The sequence below is a fragment of the Argiope bruennichi genome, chromosome 8 (assembly GCF_947563725.1).
Source record: "Argiope bruennichi chromosome 8, qqArgBrue1.1, whole genome shotgun sequence".
NCBI lineage: Eukaryota > Metazoa > Arthropoda > Arachnida > Araneae > Araneidae > Argiope > Argiope bruennichi.
The window spans coordinates 18,664,008-18,677,232 of NC_079158.1; the positions used below are offsets into that span (position 1 = coordinate 18,664,008).

A 13,225-nucleotide genomic window follows, 5' to 3' on the forward strand; every position below is an offset into this window, starting at 1 on the left:
AAGAACAAACGCCTTGTTTGATTTTTATATTTTCTTCCCGTAAAAATGAATATAAAAGCCCTTATTTCAAGCAAAATTGATAAAATTATTATATTGAACAAATTCTAAAACTTCAAATTTTAAAAATAAACATCCTAAACTGCATTTTTTTAAAAATATAATTGCAAACTATTTCTGTATTTCGACTACTAATAAATTCTGCCTGTTCTTTTCTATAAAATTCATTCCGTCTGCTGTAAAAACAACTTGTCCGGCCACATCAGAAAGATGAGCGAAGCCGGGACAGAGGTGTGGGGGGAAGGGGGGAATGTCGGATGCCGGACTTAAAGCTCGCGTGGGTGTCTTTGATCGCCAGATGGCGAGACCCACCTACCTGAGCGGCTCGTCCAATGGGAGTCTCCGACACTCGCCTACTTTTCCATCTTGAGCCACCTGAAGCGCCCGGACTTTCTTTCCAAAGTTTGACGCCGGATCGCGCCGGACACTGCAAAGAGCCCTGCTTTTTGAGTTTGAGTTTCGCTCCGTTTTTTATGTTTCGTTCCGTCAGGAGGCCTCTACTGTCCGATCTCCTTTTGACGTAGGAAAAGTGTAATGCAGGCGCTCTTCCTTTCCGTTGGCCTGGCGTTGTTTTTCCTGCTCAACGTCGGAGCCGCGGGTGAGTACTCACTTTACAGGCATATTTCCTTTTTAATTACGGGCATTTTATTCAGAATTTGATGATTTTATTAAATTTTGTGAGTTATACAAATATTTTTTTTTATTTCTTCTCATAAAATACTTTTAAAACAGAAAAGAAACGAAAAAAATTAGAAAAGCAAATCGAAAAAAAGGGATTAATTTTTGTTGTTGTTGAATTTCATCTATAAACGTTTTTTTAGCTAACTGAAATTTTTCGGAGGTATTAAAATAATTATTTTTTACTGATTTTGTTTTTGTGATATGAGATTCTTTTTCTTTATCTAATTTAAAGAAAATAAAATTTTATGTCTGAGAAAATGCTTTAACAATTTATTTACTATAATATCTACTTAATATTTTTTAGTGTGTTAAAAAATGTTTTCTTAAAAGCTGTTTTAAAGATAAGAATTAAAATTAAAATTTCCAGTCTGAATATCGAATTTCTTTTATTTAAATATGAATTTCTTTTATTATATATATATATATACACACACATACCCTGTTAGCATAAATTAAATAATTTGTAATAAATGTAAAAAAAGAAGTTTTTATTTCAAAAATAGCAAAATAGCATAAATAATTAGTAATAATTCGCAAGAATGACGGACATGGCGATTTCAATATGTTAGCGATTTAATGTTAACATTAAGGGAAAAAGGCGATATTGAGATAAAAATTGGTTTAAAATCATTTCTAACATTTACAAAACGTTTTTTTAAATAACAAAAGTTTCTAACATTTCTTTTTTCAAAATGAAAAGTAAACTTTAAACATAAAAAAATACGCTAAAAATAATTTCATTAAAATTTGCATAAATTAAGGAAAAAGTGCTGCGCCTTTTACGTTTTATCTCAGTAGAATTCTTTTTTTAGTTTTAGTAATTATTATGAGCTATTCCACATGTGGTTGTGTGAAATTATGAAACTGAAAAACACCCCATAATCTGACTTTTCTAGATTTGAATTTTAAAGGAAAAATTTCGTAGTCCTCTGAGTATAAAGAAATTATTATCAGAAGAACAATTATTTAGTATTATTTTAACACTTTATATACAACAATTAAATAGGAATCCGATTTCTAGCGAAAAAATAAATGTCAGAATGTTTATCAAATATTTTTTTATCAACAGTTATGGTCATTATCAGTTTTTCCCATTTAATTTTAAAATTGTACTGACAGAAAACACACACATACGCATATAAAAATCCTCCAGGAAATAAAAAACATTTGAATTATCATTTTTATGTACCAGCAATAGCATATGGGAAATACGGTGTGTAGCGAAATTTCTCATTACATGCAAGTCATCTGCCAATAAAAACAAGACATGAAGGTTTATTTGATTTTACTAAAAATTCTCGTACAATAAGAATCGCACGTTCATGTAAATTTGAAAGAGTAGAAGAATAGAAAGGTAAAAAAAAATTAATGCAATATTATATTATTTTTACTAAAACTGACTTTCAGAATACATTAGTAAGGGAATAAACAAAATATTTGATATATCATTTGATACAATAAATAAGGAATGTTGAGTAAACACATTGATTTTTGGCGTTTGTCACATATTTGAGTCAGTTTACTTTCAGATTTCCCCTTAATAAACTTTTATTTATCTCAAATGGTACCTTTTAATATAAAATGATTAGATGCATGAAAGCTACTGATGAAATATCAAATTGTTAGATAATAAGTTTTTTTCTCAATTAATTTCAAGGGAGAAGGGTATTTTTATTGAAATGAACTTAAAAATATAACATAGAATAAAAATACATTTATTAGACGGGTTTTAAGAAAACAAAAATAAGTATGTTCCAATTTAAGCATGACGTTAAATCAAAGTTTTAATTAAGAATTTTTCAAAAAGAGAAAATGGAAAATCTAATTTATACTTTTATAAACACAGTTTCTTTTATGGTTATTAACATCAAAGCGCTTTTGCGACAGTACAGATGCATCGAATCGTCATCCATAGAATTTTCAAAAATATTAAGAGAAAATGATAAAATATAATTATAATCTAAATATCTTTAATACAAAAAAAAACATTTTCTAATTAATTTTTAAAAAATTCGATCTTAATATTTTTGTAATAATTCTATTTTTAATTATTTAAAATTAATTAAAATTTTAAAATGCAATTGTCTATGGTTTAGTGTATAAATTTATTGGTATAATTATTTCTGTTTGAAATCTCTTTGGCAATAATAAGAAAATATATGTGCTACTTAATATATTAGATTTTTAATAATATAACTCTAAGCAATAAAGTTATAGAGTTATAATAAAAGTTATAGAGAATAATGCTTTTATATAAAAAAACTTTATCAAATATGTATGTATGTTAACATTTGCATTACTAACATTTATAAAGAGACAATTATCATTATCTGATGATGTAGATTTCATTGATAAATGTAGAATCTAGATTTGATTTGAATTAGTTTAATTTAATTATATTTACATCCTATTATTTCGAAGCAAAATGAGGGCTACTTTGAGACGGATATCAAAATTTTTAAACGATGACGATGGCATATGAGCCGGTATCCTTCTAGAAAGTATCGCACCATACGAAAAAAGGAAATTTGAATATAAAATGCGGAAGCACTAGTTCATGTGAGGGTTCTTCAATGAAATCAGATCTCAAATCTGAGACTTTACCATAAATCCACTGTGGTCCTTGTGATGAATTCATCGCTTCAAAAGTAGAACGAAAAAATTATTAAAAAAAAAAAAAAAATCTGCGATTGCTAATTTCATGCTATAATGTGAGAACATTATTATATTTTAAGTCATACCTTTTCTTAATTAATTTAATTCATTAACCAGTTTAAACCGGTTTCAAACAATCCACCAACGTAGCGGACATTCTGCCAAGTTGTAACTTTTGTTGGCGGTAAGTCGCCAAATATGACAACCTTCTTATCATTTTCTATTAAGTCAAAAAGCGAAAAATTGATGCCTCAAAAACGCTAAATCGCCAATTTTCTGCCTGTGCATTTTGTGGCTTCAAAAACCAAAACAACTTCATGTTCTCACATGATAAAAAAACAATTTAAGAAAATCATACCACAACTCTATTATGATACTAACGTTCAAAGGCGGGAGGACCACGTTTCCAGTTTCCTCAAAATGACCATTGTTCGGCGATATCTCTTCGCCATTCGCTGTAGCAAGATATATGTCGACGATGTCGCTTATGTCGACGAAGCAATTTTGACTTCTGTTCCAAGTTTAGTTGCAAGGTAGAATTTTCAGTTAATTGAAAGAAAGAGAATAAAAAAACGAAAAGGAAAGAAAGTGGAATTGAAGGTAACGGTTGATCTAACGGTTGAGTTTTTTTTTTAAATTAACATTATTAGAAACTCAAAACATTTAATCCTCGTTTTTACATGAAAGGAGTGGATTTGTTTGTATTATATCATTGATTTTAGCCACAAAAAGAAGGTCAAACAGAAGTCTTATTGAAACAAATTTTTCTGAAAAATTTCAATGGTTCTTTGATTTGAATTCTCATCAAAGAAGAAAGAGCAATCAATGATTTTTGAAGAGTGATTGACGCCTATTGCACAAAAATTGGTAGGTAAATTTACAAATATATGTCCGAAATATATATTTTTCTTAATGGATTCAATAAAAATGCTGGATCCATACCAAGGATCAATATTTCATCAATGTCATGCAAAGTTTTCGCGACCGTACCGAAAGTCCACTATTTTATGCAGAGGAAGAGGGAAAAGACCCCGTTAGAGAATATGCGAGAAGGTTTCAATTCAAAAGAATGATTACATTCTTTTGTTTTTGTATACTTTTTGTACAATAAATTAAAAACAATAATCGGCTCTGTCGGTACCTTTTTAAAATTCGAAATTCATATATTTAAAAACAACGGATATGGTCTCCCTAAAACTTTCTCGCGTACTTTCTTGTTAATATGATTTTGTGTTTCGTATGCGTTTTTCCCAACCGATTGAAATTAAAATTCGGCAAAGAACTACAATTGCAGTCACAAAATCATGTATCAAATTTGATATACTTAAACCATTTCGTTTTTGAATTATCGCGTCTACATGCTTTTAAAAGTACTGATCTACAGAATGTTCAAACCTTTATTGGATTTGGCCCAAATTTTGACAGGAGTCTGTAATATATATATTGAATTTCCCTACCGAATTTTATTCATATCGCACCTTTCATTTTGCAGTTATTGTGCCAACTTATATTCGAGCAGTCGGACAGATAGACGTCCTATAAATAGACTTTGCTCAAAATTGTATATAAATCTACAAATTCGGTGCAAAGACCACATATCAAATTTCCTACGTATAGCTCAAAATGTTCTTGAATTATCTTTTTCACAAACAGACAGATGGTTTCCAAACACGTGTTTTTCTAGCTCAGATATGTCTAAAATGGTGAGAGGATTTGAATTTTTGACAATGATAATGTTTTGTCTTTACTTTTTATACGAGAAAGTAATAAAATGATGCAATGGAATCTGGCATAGCACCAAAAAACGAGTAAAATGGTTGAAAAATATTTGAAGATCAAAATGTATATTTTACTTATGAATTTTTAATTTGTATTTTATAAAATTTAAAAATTAAATACTTTTGATGCAATTTTAATTTGTAATTATTTAATTGTAAAATTTCTTAAATTTGGATATTTATTTTTTATTGGTGTGTAAATATATTAGATAATATCAAACATTTAAATGTGTGTCATGCAATTAAAAGTAATGAAAGCTACCTACACATTTAAACTACAGAACAAAATCGAAATTCAATTTTTTAAATTCATGAATAAATAAATTCAATTATGGAACTAAATTCCTAAATTCCATCATGAGGTTCATAAATTATTAAAATAAATAAGATTTAAAAGCTGCAAATATTACAATAAACAGCGGAATAAAATATGCAACTTAGAAAATATTTTAGCATGACTTTGATCTTCATAAGAAAAATAAACTTAAAGGAATTAAAATTAGATGTAATTACTATTATGATTCTGTCAGCCTCTAAAATATCATGATGAAAAAAATCAATGCAAATTTTAACAGAATTTCAAGAGACAACACAAGAAAAGAATAAAGCAAATCGAATTTTTTATTTGATACCAATTGAATTGATATTCCAATATTTTGTCTTTAATATCCCCCTTCCACTAAAAGTGGAAAGGTACTTAAATTGTCAAGTCGTTACTTCAATGCAACGATTTTAAAATTAAATATCTTTTAAACATGAAACAAATCAGTAAAAAATTTAATGGAAAAGTAAGATGAAAAACTAATTCATTCTATTCCATTTTGGCTTGTCATTGGAAATCTCAAATGTGCAATTATTTTTACATCCAAGCATACTTAGAAGCAAATTATTTGCAATTTAAAAAAATATATGTCTTCAAATGTATAACACAAGTACTTTAATTTTTTATGACATTTCACAAGATCTGGAGGAGTTAAGTAGTAACATTAGATGGAGGGGGGGGGGAACTGAATCGAAGATTAAAGAAATAATGAATTGTGCTTCAAAGGATCATCTAAGAATTACTTCAATTTTTTTGCTTAAATATATTGATTGAATATCGTAAAAAATTCTGTCGTTTTATTTATATGGTAATATATAGAAATGTAAAAAATCGCCCACTTGCTCCATTACAAGAGTAAACACAGAATTTTAAGTTCTGCTGTTACGTATTTCTTTATCAAAAGTTGTCTTTAGTGACAAAATGAATAACTGATACCATTCTAGGACATAGGAAGTGAGATATACAAAAAATTAAGTTAAGATGGATTTTACTGAAAAAAAATGTTTTAAATGAATCTAAAAAATAGTTAAACGTTTTGTATAATCTGAAACATCAAATACATAAGTTGATATACTACTATTATAATATAAAGAAAAAAATTATATAAATATAGTAAAATGTTTGTAAAGTAATAAGTAAATTATATTTTACTTATAGATTATAATAAAGGATAACTTTTACATATCACCATTAAAAAATTATGAACATTTAAATTCTTGATTTAAATACTTATGAGTAATTGTTCTATACTTTGCTTTGCGATTAACTATTTGCTCTTTTGATGAAAGTTAAAATATACAATTTTATATTAATCATTATTATAGTTGAGATACATTTAACTTATATCAATACTATTTCCTCATGATCTTTGTTTCTATTTTTACTAAAGAAGATGTCATTGCCATACAGGTTTAATACACTATAAATAGAATTTATGCCGGAAGTAAGAATGCATCAATTTCATCGAAGTCTAAATTAAATACAAATTGTATGTATAGTACATAAACTTAAAACTTATTATTTTTATTTTAAAGATACATTTATGTACTACACACACACACACACACACACACACACACACACACACACACACACACACACACACACACACACACACACACACACACACACACACACACACACACACACACACACACACACACACACACACACACACACATATATATATATATATATATATATATACACTCATGTCCAAAATTAAGGTCACAAACATAAAATCTGCGAAAAATGAAAAAGTATTCACTGTGTTGCCATGAAATTTGGCACAGAGGTACACTACAATGGAAGAAAGAACATATACACAACATGGAAATGATTTTAATTGGGAATTAAGAAATAAGATATATCGAAAAGTGTTACATTATGAATCAGAGATAAAGCATTTATCTCGGGAAAAGCCTGTCTAATATGGAATGTGACCACCGTGCACTGCTATACTGGCTTCACAACAAGCTTTCATACTGTTTATGAGGGTATCAATAAATGCGTGGGGCAACAAAGCCCATTCTTCCAAAAGAGCGGCTTTTAACTCTTGTAGGGTATTAGGAGGGGGATTACGCAATATCTCTTCCGAGACCATCCCAAACATGTTCAATAGGATTGTGACCCGGAATCCTCGAGGGCCAGTCCATACGTCGATTATTCTCTTCCTTAAGAAAATCATCAACGATCTGGGCTCTGTGTGGAAGCGCGCTTTCATCCCTAAACATGAAGTCTGGGCCAAAAGCACCCAGGAACAACCTCACATAGCTTCAAGGATCTCATCCCTATTGCGATGTGCATTGACAGTATCCGCATCGAAGACGTGCATTGGTGTACGCTTGCCCAACATTATGCCACCCCAGATAAGGATTCCTCTGGCACTAAATCTGTCGATTTCTTTTACGTAGGAGAGATGATTGCGAGCTCCTCGCTCTCTCCAAATGAAGATTCGGCGAGTGTCACTCTGTGTGGTAAATCTCGACCCATCACTGAAAAGAACACGCCCTCATTCTTGCTGTGTCCAAGACTGATATGTTAGACACCACAACAGCCGGGCTTTTCTATTGGATGCAGTCAAAGGGACGCACTCAGCTGGTCGCTGGGCATAAAGAGCCCTGTCTGCTAGATGTCTGTATACTTTTTGTCTGGAAATTCTTATTACAGACGCAGCAGAAAGGTCACGAGCAAGTTGAGGAGCCGTTGTCAGCCTGTCGTGCGCTTAATGCCAAATAACGATCCTGTGCAGGCGTCGTTGATCTGTGACGGCCTTGGCAGGCTTTCTTAGTTACAGTACCACTTGTTTGGAATTGATTCCACAACCTGGATACCACTTTTGGTGCCACTTGTAACCATCGAGTCATCTCCGCTTGAGACTGCCCAGCTTCAAGCCTGCCAACGGTTCTCCATCTCAAGGGATTGTCTAAACGATTATGAGAACTCATTCTCACTGGAAACAGGTTAAATTTTTTGTTTTAATGCAATATTCGCAAAATTGCAGGCAAAACTCCCAGATGCCTAAATGGACTAATTTCAGTAATTCCCAAACAACTAATGTTAAACAACATTTTTTCCTACAACAAAGGTTAATATCGTGTTAGCGGTCCTTCACAATATATAAAATATAATTTGTTTAAATTTTACTGGTAGCCATTTAGAATTACTTTGAAAAACATTTTTGTGACCTTAATTTTGGACATGAGTGTATATATATATATATATATATATATATATATATATATATATATATATATATATATATATATATATATATATATATATATATATATATATATATATATATATATATATATATATATATATATATATATATACCTAAATCGAATTTATTTTATAACTATACTGAGGTTATTAACTTGAAGTTTCAATTAATATTCATAATTTTTCTCGAAAGAATTCTAGTTTTTTAACACAACTGGGTACGACCAATGTTGGTTAAGAGAAAATATCGATAATACAGAAAAGCTAATTAAGAAACGCTTTTCTTCTACGCAAAATTCCCTGTATCATATAATTAGTTTAATGTCTATCATTATATACTTTATTTCAAAATAAAAAGAATTTATATGTAGTGGTTCGGAATTCCACCGACAATCTTCTATCTATGATAGAACACATACAGACTAACAAATTGGTGCATATTGGAAATGTAGCGGGTGACTGCTACAGGAGGACTTTTGCCTGAAAATTGATTAAACAGATAAAATGTACAATACAGACTTAAAGGAATACGAATTCGATTGAACGAATAGCATTACAAGTCGTATGCAGTATGACAAGTATAATAATGTTTTGTCACCAATAGAATTTGACATAGTTGAATGAAGAGCTTAAAAGAGTTCTCGTTTGAAAAGAAAAGCATACAAAATGTGTATCAAATGAAAGTTTATGGTCATGCAACGACAACTGATATTCCACTTTAACGACATTGTATAATTTTATTTGGTACATCCTTTTATATTACTTAATTCACCGGCAACGAGTTTCTACAGAAGTCATTCTTTCTGTTTAAAATCTCATTTTCTGTTGTAACATATATTTTTCTTGATATATATATGAATAGCATTAAATATTTATCGGTGGAATTCTGAACCCCCTTGTAAAGGCAAAAGAACTAATTTCCAATGCCTATCTTGATAAAAAAAAAAAGGATAGATCTATTTGAATTTGTAAAGGCAAAACAACTTTGTTTACTTTCTCGTTGAGTTGTTGTTGTTTCTAATGGCACTTGTCATAGACAAGCCCACTGACTTTATAAGTCAGTGATTTTAATCCAAGGGTGTGTGTCTTGTTTTTTCAGTAGCGCCATCTAGGGCATTTCATTCACTCATCCACAGATCGTAATTTAGACCTGAATCAGAGAACGATCACCCCTGATCCAGTACCCCCAGTGGTATTACTCTCGACATGGAGGACTTTGTGACCGCGACAGATTTATACATGCGCCAGCCAACACACGCACGGAGAGTCTTCGACCGACGGGGTTCGAATTCGCAACCCAAGGGACGCGGATCCAACGCGCTGCCAACCAGGTTATCCCGGCCCTTACTTTCTTGTATACAAAGTATAGAGAAGACATTGTAATAGTCAAAAAATATGAACCTGAGATTTTTACGAATCTCCCCGTTTAAGACCTTCCTGCTTAAGCTCAAGAAACACATTTTTGGAAAAATATCTATTTGTCTGTTATAAAGGTATCTCAAAACCGTTTTGAGATTTCAAGAAATCTTAAAGTAAATTTCATCACATTTTAAATTTACGATGAAATTTGGTATACAGTCTTTATACCAAATTTGTGGATTTCTATCAAATTTTGAGTAAAATATATCCAGAGGTAGTCTGTCTGTTTAGCTGTTCGAATATAAGTTAACGCCATAAATATAAAACAAATTGAACTAGATGGTTAAAACTTGGTAGGCATCCTTACGAGTCCATCTTCTCCAGTTCGAAACCTATCATTATTCTTTTGATGATTCGCAATATATAAGATACATGATCAATCCATTATTGAATATTAAAATAATTCAGGTTAGTGCAGTTTGAAAATCTTTAGAGGGGTGTTCCAGTTCAGAAACCATCATCTTCTGATGATCTTTGTGTAGCATCAATGCAGGAAGTAATTCTGGCTGGAATGCTCTGAAAAATGCATTTTAACCTCTTCATATGCAATTATGTGTCTGACTCGCGAATCGAATTACTGAAATTTTAATTTCAAATCTACAATTAAGGTAAAAGTATATAAATGCAAAAGTAAATAAATAATTTAAATGCAAAAATCCCTTAAACACGCTTCAATATTTCAAAAACTCTTATATTATTATACGAAATAAAAGAATTAATTAGAAAGTTAGATTAATTAAGTTATTCTAATTAGAAAGTTAAATAAATTCGTAGGTCAAAAGGTAAATAAAATCCTTACATTTTATTCTCATGATAAATTGATGCGACTTGAAATACAGTAGCAGAGGAGAATCTCACGATCTTCTGTTATACTGACACAGTTGAACATATTTTCTGTATGGTTATAGAACGAAGAAAATGAAGAATGGATATCCTTATCCAATAATTTGTTTCAATAATTACTACAGATCAACAGTTATGATGATAATACCGCATATAAAATCCTATTTGTCTAAGCAGTTGAGTTTCCGAATGGAGGCATTTACCGACGCACAAAGGCAGACTGACATACGAGGAAACCTTTTACGGATTCGTTCCAAAATATTGCAAATATCTACGATTATAAGGATAAAACGTCATACATAAACTTTACCCATCATACTCCTTACGTTTTTGCCTTACCGTGTTTCTAATACATAAAAAAAAAAGGTTTTTTTTTTTTTTTTTTTCTCATGGAGTTTGATTTGAATGAGGATATTCATTAAAATTTCGATATTTTTTTTTGTTGTTGATTGAAAAAATTTTTGTATAGAAAAAAAAAATAAATAAACGGGCAATTTTCACAATCCTTAAGAAAAAATCAAATTCCTTGATATGCAGGATATAATATTTTTTCGAAAAATCAGCTAATACTACGTTTACATGTAGATTGATGCATTATAAGATTTCACTGGAGAACAAAGAACTCAATTGTGAATGGAAAATTCTTCTTTCCCAAATAAAGCTGTTAGAGTTTAAGAAAACTACAAATGCTACGAAAAGAGAAAAAGGACTGATAAACTGAGATTCCAGTGACTATACTCACCTTTAAAAGCCATTAAAATGCAAAGACGATCAACATGAAAGTAAGAGGCTGCCAACAGAATCATCATTTCAGTAATTTGATAAAAAAAAAGATTCCTGTTAAGAGAGAATGTAAGAATGCGATTAGTAAGAAAAGCAGTATTAAGTACGTAGATATCGGCATCTCGATACTCATGGGGCAGCTCAATGGATAGGTTAGAAATTGAATGATAAATGAATGGTAAATCTTGTGGGAAACGGTATTATCGGGAGTCGCTCATTTGAAACCAATCCAAAATTCAACTTCTAACAAATAAATATTCAACAACAGATCTTCAAAAGGAAATTGTTCGATTTCACACCGCCCATTCTTCTCCTCCAATTTATCTAGAAGGATTTATTTTCTTTGTGTGGGTGCAAGAGTTCGAATCTACAACCAGTGACAACTCCGTTGACCAATCCACTATTGTCTATGTATGTGCTTGTTCTGCAGTGTTATTTCTGAATGATAAAAAGCAAAAAATCCAAAGAGCAAATTTTGGGCAGGAATATTTTTTATCTTTTAAAAGTATAGAATATTGTGTGTTTTAAGAGGAAATTTCTTATTTCATTAGCATTTAGATTAATCTAAAACATAATACTTTTCATAACAAAAAAATTCAAATGATATATGGTTTGAATATTACGTGTTTCAACTGATATAATGTTATTTTTTTATTTTTTTATTTTTTTATTTACATTAATTTTTATATCATAATATTGATTGAAAAACATGGTGTACATATTTTTTAAGTTGATAAAATGTGTTATTACCATTTGCTACTGTAATTCGAAATAGACAAATGTATGTAAAAATGTTCGAAATGTATTTCAAAATAAACTAAAAAAAAATAAATAGATTCAATTCTTAAGTAAAAATGGAAATATACTTTTCTTAAAATTATTATGAAAGAAAATATAGAACCAAGGCCAACTTTTTTGTAAAATAAAAAAAAAAAATATTCTTCTAACACCTTGAAAGTTTTAAATTTTTGGATTATGGTCACAAAATAAAGATTACAAGGTTTTAATTTAATTTTTTTTTTAACTCTTAACATGTTGTGGAATATTAAATCCAATATTTCTAATAATTTTAATCATTTAGTGCCTTAGTGAAAATGAAAATAATAGATTATAATAATAATAATAATAGATAGAAATATGAAAATAATAGATAATAATAATAATAATAGATAGAAATATGAAAATAATAGATAATAATAATAATAGATAGATAGAAATATGAAAATAATAGATATTTTATTATTATCAGTATTTCAAAAACGTCATAATTGAAACGAAAACTTTCTTTTCTCTTTCTCTAAAATAGAAACAAGTTTTCTACAATTACTTTATAAAGTTTGCTTCATAGATTTTAGCAAACAAAGAATAATTGCATAAAAAGTTATGAATGGTGAATTTTGTGATTAATATTTTTTTTTATTTAAATTAATATTAATTCACTTTTTTCGAGGATATATTAAAT

At 29.6% G+C, this 13,225-nt stretch overlaps 1 protein-coding gene across 2 annotated transcripts in view; it reads left to right on the forward strand.

Annotated features, from left to right (window-relative positions):
- Nucleotides 1–407: 407 nt before the first annotated feature.
- The window catches only part of LOC129981830 (uncharacterized), a 117,443-nt gene continuing 104,625 nt past the window's right edge, over nucleotides 408–13,225 (forward strand). For both annotated transcript variants that reach the window (XM_056092854.1, XM_056092853.1), the window contains exon 1: nucleotides 408–655. In XM_056092854.1, coding sequence (XP_055948829.1) covers nucleotides 592–655 — 64 coding nt within the window. In that variant the 5' untranslated portion in view covers nucleotides 408–591. The remainder of the gene's footprint in view (nucleotides 656–13,225) is intronic.